The sequence below is a fragment of the Scardinius erythrophthalmus genome (assembly GCF_964197995.2).
Source record: "Scardinius erythrophthalmus genome assembly, chromosome: 10".
Taxonomy (NCBI): domain Eukaryota; kingdom Metazoa; phylum Chordata; class Actinopteri; order Cypriniformes; family Leuciscidae; genus Scardinius; species Scardinius erythrophthalmus.
In genome coordinates, this window is record NC_138230.1 from 36,734,602 (window position 1) to 36,757,399 (window position 22,798).

The 22,798-nt window shown below is 40.4% G+C and overlaps 1 protein-coding gene across 4 annotated transcripts in view; it reads right to left on the minus strand.

Moving 5' to 3' along the window:
* Positions 1-377: 377 nt before the first annotated feature.
* elmo1 (engulfment and cell motility 1 (ced-12 homolog, C. elegans)) overlaps positions 378-22,798 on the minus strand; it is an 87,196-nt gene continuing 64,775 nt past the window's right edge. For all 4 annotated transcript variants that reach the window (XM_081376964.1, XM_081376962.1, XM_081376965.1 and 1 more), the window contains 7 exons: positions 20,162-20,298; positions 8,272-8,435; positions 7,108-7,220; positions 3,682-3,789; positions 3,491-3,573; positions 1,610-1,687; positions 378-1,500 (listed from right to left, as the gene is read on the minus strand). In XM_081376964.1, coding sequence (XP_081233090.1) covers positions 1,300-1,500; positions 1,610-1,687; positions 3,491-3,573; positions 3,682-3,789; positions 7,108-7,220; positions 8,272-8,435; positions 20,162-20,298 — 884 coding nt within the window. In that variant the 3' untranslated portion in view covers positions 378-1,299. The remainder of the gene's footprint in view (positions 1,501-1,609; positions 1,688-3,490; positions 3,574-3,681; positions 3,790-7,107; positions 7,221-8,271; positions 8,436-20,161; positions 20,299-22,798) is intronic.

Here is a 22,798-nt window from a genome sequence, read left to right on the forward strand (position 1 = left end):
TCTACGTCAAAGACGTATATTTTTATAAAAATGAACGTTGGCGTGGATTTGAGTAAATTCACGTTCTATAAATGAGGCCCCTGGAGACCACTACTAATCAAAGGTGGTTCCCACAAATTCATACAGAATATATTCATAAAAATATAAAATACAAGCAAGTATGAAGTAAAATATGTACAAATGAGGGGAGTCCATTCCGGTTTCTGGAGGGCCACCTTCCAGCAGAGTAAAGTTCCAGCCTTAATTAAACACTCCTAAAGCCAGTTAAACTCAAAACTTAACTCTTCAGGTAGGTAGCCCTCTAGGAGCAGGATTGGTTACTCCTTATATAAAGTATGCAAGACAGCATGATTAAAGAAATGCTAAAAACTAAAAACTGAACTGGAATCCATCTTTAATGTAAACAGCAGTATGTTGCGTTCTAACAAACATGAGGGGAGAAGAAACATAAATCATAACAATTATAATACCCACAATCTTAAATTAAATGAATCACGAAAGTTCAAATGAAATTTGACGGCCCTGAAAAATGAAACTCCTTAACACACAGAAATGTATAATACTGACTACTTGGCAGCAATCACGAATATCACAAAAGTTTATACCAGCTTACAAAAACAGAAGCTCAATATTGCTTTGGAATGTTACAGCAGTCTGCCATGAGTCTGGTTGATGTCAAGTGAAGGAAAGAGCTATATCTACACGCCTGCATTATAGTCAGACAATGATAACAAAGTACGCACAAAGCAGGTATGGTTTAAGACAAAAAAGGCAACCTCTTGCATGAAGCTGCCTATTTAATTTAACAGTCTACAGTATAAGAGGCATGAAAGGGATACTTGGAGAAAGAACAAACTTGGACTTTGCTAGCAATATAGCTGCCGCTTGTTAGAGTGAGAAACATACTACAGTGAGTGCTACATGCCACAATCCCCTAGACTTTTTGCACACTCTACAGGGAGCATCCCACTCCGAACAGCCAGAAATTATGATGGGACAAAAATTCTTGACACAACCATTTTAAAGCCAGAGCAGGTGGAGGTGGGCTGCTTGAGGAATGTAACTGTTTGAAGAGATGTCTGGAAATTACTGCGACAGGACTAGAGGGGTTTAGGACCTGAGGACCAGTTTGTGGTGGTTCTTCAACCAGACCAGATGGTTCATAGGCCTTGCAAGCCAAGTCCATTAAGTTCAGCAAATCCATTGTGATGAGGCGTACTAGAGAGCCAAGTTTTAGCAGGAAAGAGTCTTTCTTCCAGTATGCATTTACGAAAAATCAGTCAGTCCAGTGAAAGGGGATTAATTGCAGTCATAAACAAAGTCATAATTGCTTGGCTCTTTGGGGATTGGGGGAGGAACTTCAGGGATCTGGATGTTCTCCAGGTCCAGGAGGCGGAGCTTCATTTCCATGTTGAGAAGAGTGTCCATGTCTGAGCGAGTGAACTCGCTGGTCATCTCCTTCCCCAGCAGTGCATTCAGCCCATCTGTCCACACACAGTACTGAAAAACAGCCAGAAAACATGTCATTAAACCACAGCATGCACAAAATCTAAATCACACAAAGGAGGTGTGCTACACCATTTGTAGCTTGCAGTTGCTGGTTGCTCACCTCGTGCTTGTCAGGGGCAATGAAGTTTAGATACTCATCAGATTCATAGAGGACAGAGAAAGCCAGCTCCAGCACCTCCTAAAGAAGGAAAGAGAATTGACACCGTCTGTCAAATGCTAATGGGGCTGCTGTGTTTGTGTGCCTCCTATTGCGTGACTTGCAGATCCTCTCTGAACATATTACGACAGCAGATGGTCCAATCTGGTGTGTGTGTGTGATTGTATACCGGCTTCTCCTGCCGGGCACCAAGAGAAAGCAGTAGGAAGTGCATCAATGCTTTACCTTAACAAGATACTTCAGTCTCATGGACTCAATTCTACACAGAAAATACATGTCGTTTTTGGAGTAATTGCATTTGGTAACAACCCTGTCAAAATTATGGACAAGCCATCGAAGTCACCAATTCAAGTAAGAAGAGGACACCTTGTTCAATTGGCCAACAATCTAATCCTTTCTATGGCACATTTGAAATGTCTATACCTAGATCTTATCAACACTTTTCAGACCCCTTGGCCTATCTAGAGCAGAAAAAATAGACTAAACAGCAGTTACTTATAAGCCTACAGTGTTTTTTGCTAGTTTCAGCCTGACGCAGTTATCATTTTCACGTCCTGCGCCACGTTGTTTAAATAGCAAATGCATTTGCACCCATCTGTGTGCCCATCTGTGCGCCCATGGGCGTGCTGGTCTGAAAACGAGGTGTGTTCAGTCGCATTGTTGGCGCGTTTTGAGGCAACTGAAATAGACTGTGCCATTGACCGACAAAAACCTGGTCTAAAGGTCTGCTTATTAAACACGCAGGGACGTGCAAAACTGCCAAATATAAAAAATAAAAGGATTACAAATGTAAAAGATTATTATTGTACTGTACATAAAGATATGGTGGAGTTCGGCTTGTCCCGTAAATGGTCTGCTCGCACGCTTTAACCTTGCACACGAGCAGATCCGTTTGCGCTCTGGAGACGCGTTCAGTCTTCCCACTATCAAATTCTGTCATGTAAATAGCGAATCCGCCATGGCATGAGCGCAACTGGCATTTAAAGGGAATGGGAGATGAGACTCTGATTTATTGGTTTATTGCACGTAAAGCCCAAAACACACCCATTACTCATTAAGAGAATAGAGATAACCCTTTTAGACCAGAGTGTGGCTCTAACTCTAATAAAACAAGCTAATTAAGGTCTTCAGGATTATTAGAAACTTCCATGCAGGTTGGAGCTAAACTCTGCAGGAATGTGGTCATCCAGGAGCAGGTCCAGATACTTCTGCACCATGAAAATAATATGTGACCAACGTGGAATCCTTCAAATTTCTTGGAATGGTTAATAAGACAACGAAAAAAGCACAGAAATGGACGTACTTCTGCGGCATACGTTAAGTTTACCACAGGCATTACTGGTGCAGTGTTTCTGAGCCTTAATCAAATCTGCCCTATCAAGACAATCAGAATTCCGTCTCTTTTCAGCAGTTAGTGAGGGAAGTGTTTTTTCAAGTCAAATTCCTATTAAGATAAATGTTGCTTAAAGAAAGTACAAAAAAACAAAAACATTGATACACATTGTTATTTTACAGTCAGTGTCTTCAGGACTAAGGGGATCCTTATGGCTGTGCCAGAAGCTTCCAACTATACTTGATATTCTGTCCTCAAGTTTAATCAATTTGGTCAACAGGGAGTAATTTTTTACAGTTGTGGCATAAATTTGACATTGTCTGCTTTGTTCTGAGGGAAGAAGAAAGGGTGACTTTGAAACTGAAGTGAGCTGATGTATCATTACTCACAAAGATACAAGGCATAACTAATGCATCCTTTGTCACCAAGCCACGCACCACTGCATCAAAGGAAAATTTGATCTTTGGATATTCAAGAGAATTTTTGCTCACCTTGTTCTGCTTCAGAGCTCCCTTTTCCTTCATGTGTGGACAGTCTTTACCAGTGACAACAGCTTTGATGTCAGCCACAGGAACTGCCATAGGGAACAAAGAATAATTAATAAGACAAGGTGTGGCCATCTTAATCCCATCTTTATAGAGTGAAGCCACTACACCACAATCAGAAAGCAGGCTGTACTCACGCTTGTCCTGTAGGGAATCATGGGGTACCTCTCCCTGAGGGCTCTCCTCCAGATCCCCGTAGTGGAGAACTTTATGATTGGGCGACAATCGACAGTACCAGAACTTGTCTGTAAAGAAGCAGAGCAGTAGGTCAGTCTTCCACAATGTAATGCTAACAAGTTGTCTTTCATTCTAGTACAATGCTTAATATTCTTTGGCTTTTCATTGCAGATTGGGTAGCCGTGACAGGCAATTTTCCCCCCAAATCACTTCCCGAGGCTTCCTGTGCCATGCCAAAAGCAGACAAAAGTGATCACTGCCAGGACTGCTCACATTTAGCCTAGAAGGCCATAGCTGGCACTCAACCCTGGCGCCTGAATCCAAATCCTAATAGCTGGGAATAGCAGTTTGGCAGATTAAAAAACATTGTGGGATGAAAGAGTGGGATGAAAGTCCTGCAGGGTGGCACTTCACAGGCTGCATATACACACCCAAAGAGATAAGGAGTGTGCTGGAAACAGCTTGATCTAGGGTGATCTCTTTCTATAGCTTAAGCTTACCAACAAACTAGCTCAATGGGCCGTTTATCCACCACTACAAATGTACAATGAACAACCAATGGATATTGCAGCCAACAGCCATCTGTGAGCCCATTCTGAGATGTCAGAGGAGATATGTGCAGAATGGTTTAATAAGCATGCAGTGCCACGTGCATGATGAAAAGGGTGCTTCCTTTGTACGTGGCTTTCCTGAATTTATATTCTAATTGGTGACATACAGTACACAAGTCATGAGACGATGAGCGATGTGGATGCGGAAAGAAGTTATTTTTATTTAAGAATGCTCCTGAATGCTAGTGCTGCTGTGGTGCCCTTTCCTCAGGCATCATGTATGCACTTAAACCTACATCTGGGACTAAGAAAATAAGATCTCCTTAACCTTAAGATGACACTGCAACCCAATCAACATCTATCAAATGCAAAGATTTCTCTGAGTTGAACTCAATCTGCTCCCAATATAAACCTGTAATTCTGAAGATTAGCTGGCTCAGGATTTTTAACTAGGGTTGGAGCTAGATTCTTAAGGAAGGTGGGCTTCCAGATGTAGGATTGTTCACTGTCTAAAAGAGGACAAAAATCTAAAATGTTTCAGTAAATTAAAGGCAAAGAAGAATTAGCCTACATTTTAATATTATTCAGAAAGCTCAGCCTCAGGCAACTTCTGTAATACTTAAGATCAAGGTGGAAACTGGACAGCTCATTTTGTCCACCATGAGAAGAAAGCTTTGCTATGCGGGAACAATAGGGAATACAAATGTCAATGTAGCACCTGTCACAGTGAAAATCCACAGGTGCGCTTTAATCTGTCGTTTAAGAGCAGTCCTTAAACGCTTGCTGAAAAGGTTAGTTGTTCATAGACAAAAGCAATGGTCTGACATTGGGCTATCTTGGGAATTTTGGTGGCTTCCTGTGGTTAGTACCTCGCTCCTGTGGGGAACCTCATTCTAAAGATTATATTAGGAAGTAGAACATACCTGAATGTCATGGAGCAAATACATTCAATGTGATTCAAAGTAAATGACATTATCACGAAGGTTACTATAACAATAATAAATTAAATATATTAAGGACCTATCTGTGTCTGTAATGAAAAAACTGATATACAGTATACTGCCACATACCACAAACACGTGGACACGTGCAAAGGTAACTATTCAATGCTATTTCATGTGGTGCATTCACACGGATAAGAACAAGTCACTGAAATATTGGTTACTAGTAGGCATTTCTCCTTTACTGCTGTATCCAATCCTGCATTCTGGACACCTTGGAACTTGGAATTCTCAACCTTCTACTTGAAAATAAGTTGGGACAGATCAATCAAGCGCCATTCCACTTGGTTATTTTCAGTGGAAGTGAAAGTAACCAAATCAAATTTTGAGTCCACGACTGCAAGTTGACTGGAATACTTTGAGGTTGGGGCAAAAAATTTCAACATTCAAATATTGCTGAACTCTGCTCAACTTTGTCTCATTAAGGCAAACCACTGGATAAATATCGAATTATCAAATGTGTAATGCATATGTCAGTCAAATTATGAGAGGGTGCCATGTAAGTCATATTAAGTGTCTCAAGTCTTTGGCAGATAATATAATAGTTGATTGTGAACAAAACAATTTTTTTTCCATTCACACAAATGAGGTTCATAATTGAAGAAAATTATGTCAATAAAACAGGAAAAGTGTGACAATTCTCAAATGAATAGAGAAAGGAAGAAAGGAGAAAGAGAGGCAGGCAGACGAATGCATAGCAAGAGATAGACAAGGTGTCTAGTCTTAGAATGATCTAATCCGGTAGAAGTGTGAAGAGTGTTAAATTATCCAGGCTAACTGATAAAGCCTCCCTCTGAGCTCAGCAGGCAGCCCTCCTCTTCAGCCAGCCCGCGTAAAAAACGGTATTACATTTGACGATCCTTCAACTCTCCAATCTGTGCCGTAAGCTTTATCACTCCCACCACTCAGCGTTTGTTTGAAATTGGCTCCATACTTCCGCTCTCTCAGCAACGGAAAAGGCTATTTTTCACACTTGCTAAATCATGCTGTCGGTTTAATAATAGCACTCATAAAAAAATTATTCATAGAACGCATACATTTCAAAGTGTTTATGTAAAATAGTTGGATAAAAACTATCATGTAAGACATTCTAACATTCCGTTACTATACTGAGAGAATGCTGATGTGCAAATAAAAAAAATTTATGACCAATGAAGGTGTCTGTAAATTCCTGTAATTCCAAAGATTCGAATAAGAAGCAGCCCAGTAGAGGTCCCAAATAAAAGGCAGAATGGAGCAACCCCATTAAGTGAATCAATTCATGAACATAAAAAGCTAGTGAAGCTCTGCTCACTCAGAAATTATACATTAAGACATTTCAGCTGAAAGCACATTCATTTTAGGGGAGATATCATAAATCTTATACTATGTACTAACCAGTAAATTTTTTAGGGGAAACTGAAGGCAAAAATGCTGCATTACACCACAGAGACACAGTAAGAAAAATGAGGGCATATTGATATTATTTTAATGTTAAAAACACATGTATTTTCATTCATTTCTGTTCTGCTTCAGCAAACGGCATCCTTTTAATGGTTCTCATAAGAGAACCTTGAGGGATTTGTCATGCAATGTTTCTCTACTACCACATGCAATCTCTCTCAGGCTTGCCAATGCTTAATGGATAACATACATGAGGTGCAGGATTGTTGCTCAATGAATGTACTGTGTGGGTGGGAAATGCTGAAAACAAAATCAAGCAACAGACCAAATGTAGTGTTGTTCATAGCTGCTGGTTTGGACAGAAACTTGGAATAACAAGGAAGAGGCAGCTTGTATCGCTTTTAGTTTTGTTGTGTCACTTTGCTGCCTTATGACATGGTGTTTTTCTTACCCTGTCTCCTTCGGCTGCTGATCTTCCTGAAACAGGTGCCCTCACACAGGCGATTGAGGCGTTGCTGTTTGATCAACTCCATGATCTCTGGCTGGATTTTCTCCCTAAGCTCCCTGGAAAAACATCAGACAAATGCAGTTAAAAGTACTGATCCACCACTTTCCTGGCAGTTTACACAAAGATAGACTCAAAAACATACAGAGTGACATACAGACTTGGTCTTTAGACATTTCTTTGTACCACAAGTCAGAAAGAGCCAGGCAAACTTCCTTTTATCTTGTGGTTTTGCTAATACTACTGGCAAATTTACTGCTTATAGATCGAAAGCTGAGAATTTGCAATATTAATTAGCCATTTAAAGACTTCTCTAATGTAATTTAAGCAATGCCCTGAGCAAAGTAATTTATGAGAAAATAACATTTTGATCACATTCTGTGGTAATGAGTTGGCTTATCTGGTTTTGATTCTAGATTTGATCATTTTTATGCTTAATTTGGTTAGGGATTAAAAAGTAACCATCCTCAATATCATGTAAAGTGGGCTCTCTTTTTTTAATGAATAGTAATTTATCAATTATTTAATTCAGCTACAATAACCTAGTTAATACCATAGGAACCATGTTTACTACTGTAAAAATAATAATAAAAACAAAATGAATTAAAAATGCTTGTGAATACTGGAAGAAAAAAATAAATAAAAGCTAATGGAAAAATCAGTGGTCAAAAATGTGGGAACCTTGTGTATACTGTCAAAAGCCAAGCTGACAAACTGATATTTCTGTTATAGTGAACAGACTGAACCATGTTATATATTTCACATTTATAGAACATGAAATCATGAGTGATATTACCAGCGTTTCAGTTCAAACAAGCTCTGAAAGTTCAACATGGACATTTCCATTTCACTGTTATATTGCATGTTGATGTACGCACAAAAAACGAATGTTCTCTGCGATTGTACATTCCAGCTCAAATGACACTACTGTAATGCAGTGGGTAATTTATTTAATGGAGTCTCCTCTTAGTTTAATTAGTTATGAACCATTTAAAGGCTTGTTTTCAATCATGAGTGGGACACAGGTGCAGTACACATGGACCAAAACTGGGTGAGTCTGATTGTGGGAAATGAGTGCTTTAGATAATTAAAGAGTTTCCAGTGACTCACAGGATGGGCCGGGATTGGAAATCCTCCTGGTTCATCCTTTCGGACTGGCGCAATTTGAGGATCTCAGTATAGCTCAGATTTTGCAGACGACTTTTAAACTGATCCAGAGAGTTAGGCTTGATCGTGAGAGCACGAGTTATCTGTTCCTTCACCACCTGCATCACCTATAGCACACAAACACAGATTTCATCATTAGGACATCATTTTATGCATTCAGGCAGACAAACTTCTCATTCTTAAATCTTGCTTTTACTTTAGTGCAGCTTTTGAATTAAACAAAGACAAAAGATCAGACCGTTGATTGAAACTAATGATGATAATGACAGCACAAGGTCAGTATAACTGACATAAAAGGACAACTTTTATTATGATCATGATCTTAAAAACCTAATGCTTACATGCCTGAAATTTGTTTTGTAGACAGACTGGTGGTGTACATGCTAAGTGTCTACATACATTCCCAGACAAAAGGTTTCTGAATAAACAAGGAAAAAAATATATAAATAAATATTCTATCCCCAAACTCTAACCCTAAACCTATCCATCACAGAAAACTTTCTTCCTTTTTAGGTTTTCAAAAAACATCACTTAGTAAGATTTATAAGCTGTTTTCGGATTTCGTATATTGTCATCTTTGTGGGGACAATCTGTAGGGTATACCTGAACGGCACACACACACACACACACACACACACACACACACACACACACACGGGTAATTCTATACATTTATGTTATTAGCTACTTCTTACTAAATATATTGTGCAAAATCACATTACTGGCAAATACCTGGACAGGCATTCACAAACTTATTAAGCTCCAGGCATGGAAGACAGGTAAAGCTGGGTGTCATCAGCATAGTAGTGGAAATTAATATCGTACTTCCTAAAAATATGTCCAAGGGGCAGTAAATAAAAAATAAAAAGCGGGCCCAAGACTGAGCCTTGTGGAACACCAGTGATAACAGTTTCAAGGCTTTGTTCTCACAGGTATTGGTTCCACCATTGAAGAGCACGTATTAAGAAGTTGCTCGGAAGAAACTCTTCATGTGGAGATAAGTGGAGGCCAGCCAAGCACAGTCATGAAAGCCATCTTGGAGATTACGGTTTGATGAAGAATCAAATACAAATAAACAGAAGCAATAGCCAGCAATGGACTATGACAAGAATTCACCCATATGCAGCACAAGAAGACAACTTTCCTTTATCCTCAGATACAGAAACGGCCAGCTGCAATAAAGCCACAGCTTTTCTGGTAATGCTTGAATAATGCACATCCCCAAATCACAAGCAGTGGGTTGGTGTACGCACCGAGCCTTGGGCTACAGATCATATGCTGTGATTAGCTAGGGAGCACAGCAACGCATGAGTTGGGAAGCTGGAAACGAGTCCAGTAGCTATTCACGCATGCATCCCCTCCCAGTCACCCAGAGAAGCAGGTGCTGCTGGCTCGCACAGCAGGATTAGATGAGGTTTAATTAGTGATAAGATTGGGCCAAGGTCAAGGCCCCCTCCCAAATCACTAGGCTGATATGTCCATGCTTGAAGAATGAGCGGAGTGATTGCTGGAGGAATAAACCGATACGGCTCTATTCAAACTGCACAGGAAGGTTTAAAGGGGAGGGGGGTTTGACAGCTGCAGGTGGGGGACGAAGAAGCGAACATCTCCATTTGAAACAATCCCTTATGCCGGGGGAAGCAATTTTCTGAGCACATTTGCAGATTTTTCACGGTTCAAAAATTAATCCAAAGCTCTCTCTCTTCCTTTTATCAGCCTCTTTAAATCAAGTCGTGATGGCTGAAATAGAAGCAGACCTTTTATTTGAGGACGAGGTGATATGGGGGAACAGTGGAATTTCAGCTGCTGATGTGGTAGGTGGTGATATTTATGAATAAAGCGGAAATGGACCTTTTTTTTTTTTAGACAAACGCACGCAAGTGTGTCACAGCCTCAGCAGGAAGTGTGTGAGTCTTCATCTGTCCTGCCATGCTTATTGTCTTTCTCTCGCCTCTCCTCTCTCGAGCATCTAAATGCACAGAACACACTCGCCCACTGTGTGTCAGCCAGCAGATAATACAGAGTGACATACAGAAGAATGAATGTGTGTGTATTTGTGCATGTTTGTGCGCTTATGTGTTCAAAAATTTAAAGCACTCTTAAGACCAAGGCTGTTATTCTGCATTGGACTATATATTTTGATTTATATTGATACATCAGAGCTATTATTATAAATTTCTAATGCGCCTGCATTATTTAATATATTTGAATGTCAAAGCAATAATGGCATTGAAGAAATCTATTGCTTCCCTTAGGCACAACAAATGAGGGATTAATCTTAATATTAAAGTGTTTCTGAATCATCTTTGGAAAGTGAGTGGGTTTGTGGGATCATGCCAGCGCCATTAGAGGCCATGAAGAGAGTTGTGCAATGACACAAAGTAATATGATATATAATACAAAATACAATAATATTATAAAACACAACAATCTTTCGTATACTGCCGTCTTGGATTATACTGAGGAAACAGAAGTAAGCAAATCCAGATTTTAGGGCCCTTAAAGACAAGTGCTGTAAAATATATGTGTATTCCTTCATACATTTTTATATCTGATAAACTGGCAGCTGAACAACTGAAAAAAGATAACAAATGGATTTTCTGAATGATTAAAGTTTAAAACAAATTTGTTCTTTGGGGTCCAAACCAATTTCAAATACACAGCTATGACACACAAGCCAAATGTTAATGAGAAACAGGTAAACAAACCAAATGTAGTTAACTAGGCTATCATATGTAAGACAAAAAATAGTGATACATGTGCATTAGGTTTTCCTGTCTTAACCTGTCAGATCATAAGCAGTGCACATCAACCACCTACAGAAACACACACACAAAACTGAGAAACCAATCCATTATGAAAGTGGTGTTTGTTAAAGGTAAAACTCTTTTAACTTTACACTCCGTCTGTCTGGCCTACAAACAAACCGACAATTTCAAATGCAAAACCCACCATGACTTAGGACAGTGTTATTCCATATATATGACCACTGAAAAGCACATTACCTCCAGTAGCATTTAGTGGTCCACTCGTTGGTTTACCAGCACCTTTTTTTGCAACTGTCTGCATACTTCCCTCATTCAGACAGCCAATCAAAGCACTGCTGTGCCTCCAATCAGGGCAGGCTAGATTTATCGCTCCCGTCCAATTTTAATTACAACTTTGCGCAGCTATCCATCATAAATTCATAGGTATGCCTCTGTGTTTTACATACCAGCACATTATTAATAGTCATATTTTTTTCCTACCTGTAATTATGCAAGGGCCGTAATTCAGTTACATCAGAAGACTTTCTTTTATCGATTTAGGAAGATAAATCACATATAAATGTTATGCGCAGCTTTGCTGTAAACAAAGCCTAGAAGAGGATTATCTTTATTCATGATCCTGACATTTTGTATGACTAATATACACAGGAAATGGCATATTAAAACATTCTGCATGTGAAGCTGAAGCGAACATCGGTGACCGCCACAGGATTGTCTTGGTAAAATTTTAGGACTGTGTCCTAACCAGACGTGATGCGGTAAAATTTTAGCGACAAGCAATTTGTCTGTCCACACCAGACATGACATGACTACAAAATCCATCAAAAATCACAGCCAATCAGAAGAGCATGTGGGAGGGCTCTGTCTGCAAATGCAGTGCAATCTCAATTAAATGAATAAGTAGCCTACATAATCTAATTGATACATTTTAAACCACTTTAACATGATTAAAATACATACTGAGAGACTGATACAATCTTTGTCATGGTCATTGAGTTCACGGTTATAACATTAATTTATTTTCAAGATCTGAGGTAAATTGTCCATTGCTGCTTTCAGTATGACTATAAAGGTCATGCAAAATGGTATTCAAACTCACACAGACCCTTTTAACTTTAAATAAAGTATATACTCAGTACCTGAGATACTCATTGTCATAGTTTGTATGTTGTTGTTCCAGGCGCAATGTTACAGAAATATAAACTGTTTCTAAAATAGAATCCTCTGATGACAGGGTCGAAGCTGGTTAGGACCAAAACTGATTAACACGGCAAAGATACCTTTCTTCTAATGTCACAGTATCGCGTCACATTTGGTAAGGACACGGTGTTAGGATCAAACCCAAAACCTTTCAATTGGCGCAGTTCTCCAAAGACAAAGCTGCTTAATTAGCCCAGGAAGTCACATCAAAAGAAGTCTTTGCCACAACTGAAACCATTCATAATTATCATTTACAACTTGTCAATCATTCAAATAGTGTTTAACAAACTTCGCAATAAACTTCAAATCTGAACTGGAAAGGAACAAAAAACAAATTTGCAGTACAGGCTGGGAAGCATATCTTGCACTCATCCCTCTTCGCATTCATTTTGCTAGTTATGGACTGTGGACCCAATGGGGTAATCAGGCATGAAAAAGCAACGGGACATTTATCCATTCCACAATTGACATGCTAATTATGCGGTTTCCTCCCCCATAATGATTTTTATAACAGTTAATAATGATTCAAATCAAAGAAATGGGCATTGCTTCAAAGAAAATAAATAGATATCATTAACGGAAAAATAATTTGCCGGAAACACTGACCACAAAGACCATGTCATGAATTTAGATGCAGTACAGTCTGAAGTCATTTTTTCATAAATGCTGGGGGTAAGTCTATGAATAACAAGTGGAGTAGACAAGTATAAAACACCTGTGCATGCATATGCATGCCAAGAGAGAGACCTGCAGTCTTGCATGCAATGGGATGCTATGGGTAGGCTCTCCCACTCTCTTCCATAAATCTCAGACCTGGCCAGGGTTACTTTGGAGAACCTGGTGTGTTAGTTGTGCAGAAGGTTGCTGGATTCTTGCTGGGGTGTTGAGACGAATGGCCTGGCACTTACTGATGTCACAGGATATTGAGTATCTACACCTGGCCATACAACCTGCAGTCATCTGCAGAGTGATGACATCTGTTAGGCTCCTTTGAGTGCTCCCTGTCTGAAACGGATTGTCTCAGGGTGCCTTTTTTAAATAGTAATACATTCTCACAGAACAGTCAATGTTTTAGGGTGTATCATAAGTATGTAGCCTCCAATAGTTGTTGCAGTATTGAGGATGACCACACAGAGAAAGACACTCGAACAAACATATACATGGTCAAGTGCAGATGTTAACAGACATAGGCCAGTAAGTGCTGTGCGTATAAACCTCAATCCCCTGGCTTCAAGAGGCACGTTAGCGGTTGCAGTCTTTAGCTTCCTTGTTAGCACGCCCACCTCCCACGCCGGAGACCCCAGTTTGAACCGTTTTTGACCGTTTACATTTGGTGCCATGACCCAGATGGAAGTGAGGTTTAGGGGGGTCATTGTACCGAGTGTATAGAGCTGTGCATGTAAACCTAACTCCCCTTGCCTCTTAGCGCTCGCCTCCAATGCCGGAGACCCCGGTTCGAATCCTACGTGGAGCAGGTCTAAAGAGGACACAGTCTAAACACACAAGTGCTCTCTGACAAGGAAACATTTCATAACACAGGATTTTGAAAAAGCCCCCCAAAAATGTTGTACTCTAGCAGGTGGCACTCAACTCTCTCAGGATCCAGCCACACATCCACTCCACTGACAGGAGTAACTCTTTCTCCAAGGGCCAAAAGCATGCAATGCATTAAAGTAACAACATGTAACTTTTCAACCTTCATAATATATTTCCAAGACCCTTGTGATAGTACATCGACTTACAATAGGTTGAATGAGACGTCTGCCAGAGCCTGACGGGGTCTGTATCGCTTTTACTGGCACTATGTAACTTCGGGGTGCCGGTAGTAACCAGCCCTCAAAAAGAACTACAAAATTCGACTGCTTTACGGCATACGTCACTTTGCCCACCACTTCCTCAAATGTGGCCAACCAGCGCGTTTGTTTTCGTACGTCTGTTTTCTTCATGGCTGAAGCAGCAGCGAAACGTAAGAAGTCCAAGGTTTTGTCGGAGTAGAGTCGAAAAGGGAGAGTGATAAACTGAAAGGCAGGACGAGGATAAATATGGGTCGAGCGTTTGCTCGCTGGCGTGAGCTTATGGAGGAGGAGTGTTACCAGACCGATGCTGACTTGGCCGTCATGCTGTTGAACTAGTAAGTAACTGTAAATTGCTTGCATACTATCTTTAGTTTTTCTAATCTGTTGTCTGCCTGGCTACGTTATGGAAACTATCTGATCCTCCATTTATTTATCTTCATGAATCAGCTAGTAGATGAGCGAATTATCAATCTGGTAGCTAGTAAACACTAACATGGTAAGTTAGTTTTAGATGGTTAGGATGCTATCGCTATCATTCTCGTTCAGATTTGAGCATTGCAATCGACATGCAAATCGCAAATGTTTGAGTTAAAATGTTTAGTCTACTAAACATGTATAAATTATGAAAGGGGGAAGATTAATAATATTATCATTGCCCATATGAAAAAAAACCTGCATGCTTCATATACAGTAACCGTAAATCATTTTACGACAGCGGTAATGGACAATTCCGCTTCCAACCTGTAGGGCGACCGCAGAGGAAAAGTTCCATGTTGTTGCTTTAAGGTCACTTAAGGTCCCAGGAGACTCAGCTCATAGCGTAAAGTAGCACTGCGTTTGTGTGCGAGTATGAAAAGGACAAAACGTGAAGTGAAAAGTGAAAAGAAAGAAATGGTGGAAGCAAGAAAGGAAAGGAAAGGAGAAAAGAAGAAGGAAATTAAGAAAGAAAAGTATGAAAGAAAGGGAAAATGAGACAGGAAGGAAGACATGAAGAAGGAAAGGACGGAAGAGAGGAAGAAGGGGAACAAAAGAAAGAAGGGAAAAATGGAAGAAAGATGGAAGAAAGGAAAAGTGAAGAAATAAAGAAGAAGAGATAGAAAGGAAGGAACAAAGGAAAGAGTGAAGAAAGAAAAGAAGAAACAAAGAAAAAAATCTTGCTCTGCAAGGGGAAGTAGGGAATTGTGGACCGGAGGCTTGGGTGCGGATGCTGAGCACGACCAAACAACACCTCGAGACATCATTCACTTTATGAGATCTTGCAGATTTATGCTCTGAAAAAAATCCTGCCTGCGATATTACCATAATCAATCAACGTTAGGGGCTAACTGACAGCCCATCACAGAATTCAGAAGTGTTGGGAGATTTTTAGTCTTTTTGATCACAAAACGTAAATCCTCTGAACATTGAACTAACAAAGAATTCACAAAGGACAAGGCTGTATACAAAAGGGATTAACCTCAATAAAAGCCTTCCCTGTAAAAAGAGTAACAAAAAATGTGCTGATCTTACAACACGCCTATGTACACGTGGGATACATGTACAAATAATTCAAACTTAATGAACAGCCACACAGCAGAGGTCAATGTTTTATGGAGAAAGGAGTGATGGAGAAACAACACATTAAAGCGCTCATTCATAACAAGTACCCCAAGGAGGGGATGGGCAACGGAGGAGCGCACTGGTTGGAGCGTTCGCTGGATCGCTTCCTCGTTAATCGCTAGCTGAAATCTGCCTCTAACCTGATTACTACAAGCAGCTTCACACAAAGCCATCTCCATCTGTGCGCCTGCTTTATCTCTCGTTTCCCGTCAGCATCCAGACAAAATTGCAAATGACCCTTCATCCTTTTCATTCAGTCTACACCCGTTTTCCTCCATGCACCTGACACGATCTCTTAAGCAGTACTCACATGCCATTGTCACCTCCATGTTTGGGAGCGCGGATCCACGCTGGTCCAACCCAGTGTAGCAGAGACGAACCCTGACCAGGTGCAGGGACGAAAGGATCGCCAGAAGGAAAATAAACAGTGGTGGCAGATGGTTCCTGGGTTGTTTGTGTGTGTGTGCTGCTAATGAAAACGGACCATGCTTTAGCCAAAGGTTGATTTCTTCTGCCCATCAACACTCTGAAGTCTGAAAGCATCTCCAAGCAGCTCAGTTTATGTCCATTTCAGCGCTTAAGCCTGATTGGCCAGACGCCATGGCTGCTTCAGCCAATGGAGTTTCGGCAATAAGGATCACGTGGTTTGTATACAAGGGAGAGGGAGAGATTGGAAGGGGGAGGGGTGGGGGTTGTGCTATAGCTTAAACAGAGTCACTACATCACTACTACTGTGCTTGGATGCACCGAAGTGGCCATTTTAAAGTCAGGTGTCATAGCTGCCTTCATCAGAGCTGATTGGGTGGAGAAGACAGCTGTTTATGAACCAAAACACACACGCACACAATAGCTGTTCTATGTTATTGTGAAGCGGGAGAGGGAGTAATTAGAATGTGGTTGCCATGGAAACAGGCAAACCATTGCCCGTCAGTTTTTTTTAGCCCCCAAAGCATCGCTGAGAGCAGACCTGCCTCCTGCTTCTCGTCTCCACACCTCTCTCTCCCTCTCTCTCTCTCTCTCACACACACACACACACACACACACACACACACACACACACACACACAGATGGACAGACAATATTTACAGGATGTGACAGGCCAATCACGAAGAGAGAGTGGGGGAGGAGAAAAATAGCATGTGCGTTTAAAAATTAGATGGTTGTGTGTCTGTGAGAAGAGGCAGAGGATGGTGAGGTGCAGTCATCCGAAAATGGTGGAGGTCCATCAATGCTGTATAGTGACAGTGAAGCCTCATAATCATTTTAACGCATGTCTGACTGGACCCACCAAGACAAAAGCACAAAATGGAGGACATAATAAATTAAATCAGCTCACATGCCAAAAAAAGCCACAAAAACATCCACAGATTCAGGGATGCCAGAACGTACATATAGCCCAACCTTTAGCTTGCATTAAAAGCACATTTCTGATATAAAATGTGCTTTAAATGCAATAAAGTATGGCCTGAAGACAGTTGCATACATACATGATATTAAATTGTATTATCCTTGTATTATTTTTTCATCCTCACTATTTCACATATATACACACACACTATATTGCCAAAAGTATTGTGAAACGCCTCCAAATCATTGAATTCAGGTGTTCCAATCACTTCCATGGCCACAGTTGTATAAAATCAAGCACCTAGGCATGCAGACAGCTTCTACAAACATTTGTGAAAGAATGGGTTGCTCTCAGGAGCTCAGTGAATTCAAGCGTGGTACGGAGATAGGTTGCCACCTGTGCAATAAGTCCTCGCGTGAAATTTCCTCACTACTTAATATTCCACGGTCAACTGTTAGTGGTACTATAACAAAGATGGAAGCAATTGAGAACAACAGCAACTCAGCCATGAAGTGGTAGGCCATCACAGAGCGGGGTCAGCGCATGCTGAGGCGCACAGTGCGTAGAAGTCGCCAACTTTCAGCAGAGTCAATAGCTATAAACCTCCAAACTTTGTGTGGCCCTCAGATTAGCTCAAGAACAGTGCGTAGAAAGCTTCATGGAATGGGTTTCCATGGCCGAGCAGCTGCATTCAAGCCTTACATCACCAAGTGCAATGCAAAGCGTTGGATGCAGCGGTGTAAAGTACACCGCCACTGGACTCTAGAGCAGTGGAGACGTGTTATGTGGAGTGACGAATCACGCTTCTCTGTCTGGCAATCCGATGGACGAGTCTGGGTTTGGCGGTTGCCAAGAGAATTGTACTTGCCTGACTGCATTGTGCCAACTTGTACAGCTTGGTGGAGGAGGGAAAATGGTGTGGGGGTATCAGGGGTTGGGCTTGGCCACTTAGTTCCAGCTAGTTCAGCATACCAAGACATTTTGGACAATTTAATGCTCCCAACTTTGTGGGAACAGTTTGGGAATGGCCCCTTCCTGTTCCAACATGACTGTGCCCCAGTGCACAAAGCAAGGTCCATAAAGACATGGATGAGCGAGTTTGGTGTAGAAGAACTAGACTGGTCTGCACAGAGTCCTGACCTCAACCCGATAGAACACCTTTGGGATCAATTAGAGCAGAGACTGCGAGCCAGGCCTTTTCGTCCAACATCAGTGCCTGACCTCACAAATGCACTTCTAGAAGAACGGTAAAAAATTCCCATAAATTCCCAAGTTCATGTGCATGTAAAGGCAGATGACTCAAAGTTTATATAAACTTTATATACGTATATTTTATAAATGTATAGTAAACTGGACCAACGAGGTGTAATAAAGTTTATACTACTTTATTAAAGTGACAATTCTATAGTAGTAGAGGCTTAAAGAGTTATTTATATATTATGGAGGGATCCAAGACCCAAAGAGATGTAATTAACAACTATCTCAAACTTTTAAGGCACTATAATACTTTAATTTTAAAACAATGCCAAAGTTAAGTGTGCTTAAGAAGGCGACATCTGAACAATGAAGCCGAGAGTTATTCCTCTAAGTCTGTATTAAGCTCCCACAAAGGTGGGCGGAGAGGTGGGTCTAATCTTCTTCAGTTCAATCAGGATTGTGTCCACACACGACAAGTAAACACAGCCCAGGGATGTTGAGACTTAGGTGTTCTTTCTGTGAAAAGAAAAAGGATAACTCCTACTGGCATAACTTCATATTTAGTGGGAGAAATCACATGCAGTTGTTCTGCTGATGACGTGATGGTCTTATTATTCAATGCATCTCAGAATTGATGGTTATGTGGATTTTTATTTGGAGGGAACACAGGCAAGAATCACAGGCCACTCACGCAAAAGTCATTCTATGGAACAAGAGCTTGATAGGGCTGTGCATTTCACCACCTCAACCTTCTCGCTACCTTTAAAAGAACCTGAAACAAATCAATCTACCGACAGCAACTTTTCATCCCTCCAGTAAAGTTTAAGATTTCCATGTGTGCACACTGCCAGACAACTGTCAGAAAAAAAAGAATAGGGAGTTCTGATCACCAGATTAAACAGCAGTTTTATCTCTATATTCAGAAAGTCTATTTATAATAAGGCAGGAATACAGGCGAGGGGCAAAAGCAAGCAAGTTTTCTCAGATGTGCTGCTCATGTAAGAAAACAAAGGATGATGAATTTAATCACAGTGTCCAGGGAGACATGCTCCACGGAGATATTTTAAAAATGACTTTTCATGTCCATGAATCTTAATTAAGCTCAAATATACAGCTTTACACAAGATGTTTTTTTATCTTATGCTATAAATCGGTTACAAGTTTGCTGTGTGATTATCATAATTACACAAACAACAGCCTAGCAAATCTCAACCACCTCTTTTACCAGAAAAAAAAATCATCTCTGCCAAGAGCTTGAAACAACCATCATCTCCTGCAAAAGTCCTAGTAGTGTGAAGTAGTGATAGACTAAATATCTGATAAAGAGCATGATTGGCTGATAAACTACTTTAAAATCTATTGACAGACCTGCTGATGCACATGGAATAGAACATTGAAAAAAAAAATTCAATTTTGAGTAAATGATAATCGTAATATAATTCTATATTTAATTATATTCAAATTGCATATGAACAGTCAAATGCAGTGTCAATTATGTTGTTCATATTAATTAAACAATAAGGTACTTGAAAATGCATGATACTTAATTTGTATCTTTATTTTAAGTCTTGTAAGTAGTTTTATTTGGATTAATATAATAATTATTATTTAAAAATTCTTGAATAATTACTTGAAAAATGTTTTCTTAACTAAATAATAACAAAAATCCTTAACCCATTGTTGTAATTTAATTTAAAAAAAATAAGTGAAGTATTACTAACAAATTAAAGGGCTGAGTTCAGTAGCATACTAGATTTAGCAATGGTCTCGTAATTTTACTGATATTGTTATTGATTGCTGAAATTTTAGTATCATGACAACCCTAGCATCGGCCAATCAAAAACCCATATTGGTTGACCACTAGAAGAGGGAGACTGATGTAGAATTAGACACAGGTGCAGGGACTCAAAAGGGCTGTTCTCACCTTATTGAAGTCTTCAGAAGTGGCTCTCATCTCTTTCCAGGTTTTGTTGAGTAGCTGGATACAGATGCAGAAGAACTCCTCAAAAGAGCGGTCATGGGTGAAAAACATGGGGTGGAAGTCATGGCAGTTCTCGCTGGCTGTAAACAAACAATTGGGACAAAGTCAGCGTTTTGTTCATTGTCAAATGTTGCAGCCCAATCCACCTGAGGAAAGTTGATTTATCAGGTAAAGCAGTCTCAAGAGAACTTCTGACTCTCCAACAGGGACTTTGAACATGAACTTTTAAGGAGGCTCACGTGTCTGCTTTCTTAGCCAGCTTCAGCCCTCACGTGGGCTTCTCATGCATTGATGCATCAGATATGGCTGGGAACGAATGGTGCTACATCACGACACATCTCTCTGAAAGAGCCTCTTGGCAGAGCAGACGATTATTTTCAAGCATTAGAAGCATGCGCTTGGCTCTCAGGACACCTACACATTTGAAGTGACTGTGAATAGTTGGATAAAAATGGCATTTTTATAGCCGTGCTTTCTTTCAATGCATTCGCCTGCCAACTAGTCAGTGATCTTAATTCAGAAATTCCAAAAAACCTTTGAGATTGTCAAGAACCTCTTCCAATTCTGGATCTTCTCAACTGAACAGCTGAATCCCAAGTTCCTCTCCAAAAGACTGCATAAAGACTCTTCTGTGAACACTTGACTTACAACTGTTAAGGCACTTACTCTTTAAAACTTTCTTGTTAAGAAACCCTCCTCATTCTTTTTCTGTTGTCTCATGGTATCACATACTTTTCTGAGCAATTCTGAAACTTCTTATCTTCTTATCTTATCCCTTATGTCTCAGTCACTTTGAATAAAAGCATTTGCTAAATGAATACAAATCTGGGTCTCATTTTACAGTCAATAAATTCAGCATTTCTCTTTTTCAGTTCATGAAAATGCTTTTTGGACAGACGGATCTCAAGGGGTCTAATCTTGGTCCACGTCTCTGTAGTCTGATATTGGCCTGGGTCTTGGAGTTCTTGACTGCAACTAGCGCATCACACATTACGTAACAGCAACATGAAGATGGCATATAGATGATGGATGTGATGTTGGCTGATTACCCTCATAAGAACGATAAGAGAGAGACTTGCTCTTCATCTCGCCACTTCATAAATGATCCTCAAAGATTTCCCCCCGGGATATTACTAAAGCAGGATTATGGAATGAGAGCTCAGTGATGATCTATAGTGTGAGATTAGTGCTCATTAAAAAAAGTCCTGAATCAAATCAGAATGGCTGCGTGGGAAATTAAAGTCTGGGTGAGCGCTATAAAAACTGAAGGTGCGATTATTGTGTTTATAAACAGAAGCAGTCAAGGTGAAAATGAAACTGAGGCTTTCACCCTGAGGCAGCACACACCTATGTCAGCTAAGCCACTTTAATACAAACACTACTCGAGTGGAATGGTGCTTTGAATGAGAGCCACTATTTGAGATTCTCATTTAGGGGAATTGAAGTTTCAGAGAACCTGCCAAAGCCCCAGCAGAGGGCCAGTAATTGCATTGGCTTGGTCAAAATTGAAACTTCACAGCATAATGAATGATGCCTGAAGGCGCAATGGGGCTTTCATTGAGAGTGACGTCATGTGACCGGTCAATCTGAGGCTCAATCCACCAGACTGCCCAAGCCACAGAGCCTGGTCCTTTGGGATGGCTCCAACTGATTCATTGTAATAGTTTCTTTCTCCTTCAGAAGTCAGAGGAGTTCAAGGGTGTGTTGAAGGGGAGGGCAGCACTATCAGCACCCACCTGCTGAGGAATGAAATGTCAGAGTCACTTTGGCTCTCGCCTAAGCCCTGAGTTCACAGGTTTGGGCAGAAATAACAGTCTGATGCAACTCTAAAAGTCACACTGAATGGAGGAATCTTATTAATCCAGGATGTTCTCTCATATTGTAACTAAAGGATCCTCAAAGATCTTCCTGACCTTTAATCTTCAAAGCAGTGTGATTAACACAATCCTTTCCTATTTATCCAGAAATCAAGAGACTTTCTGCAAATACTCTAGGGGATCATTAGGGGTGAAAATATATATACAATATTTTGAATAATATCTATTATATTTTAATATTTTAACAATATTGAATTTCATTTCATTTCATTTTAATGCAGCTTCAATGTGATTAGTCACATGGCATTTGCAAATCAGCAAAAATGACAGAATTCAGTCACATACTTCCAGGGATCCTACACCTGACGAACAACAGCCCTTAATGCCTCGTTTCCACTGAGCAGTACGGTACGGTACGGGACAGTACGGTACGGTTCGGGTCTGTTAACCATGATCTGGCTAGCGTTTCCACTGCCAACAGTACCCTTACTTGATAGGCGTGGTGTTTCGATCGACGTCATTTTCGCGCGAAGAAGAACATAGTAAACTACAATGGATGACATGCAGCAGATCTTGTTCTTGCTCCTCGACATGTTTGTCACAAGAAGACAAGCGCCGACATTAGGCTTTTCTCAATATCAAGTACGCAAAGTTTGTACTTGCCATGTGCGACTCCTACATGCAAATGGTACAGCGCGTTCTTAAAAGCGTCGCTGATACACCGGTTATCTCGGTTACTCTGTCTGTACATTTTAAGCAACAA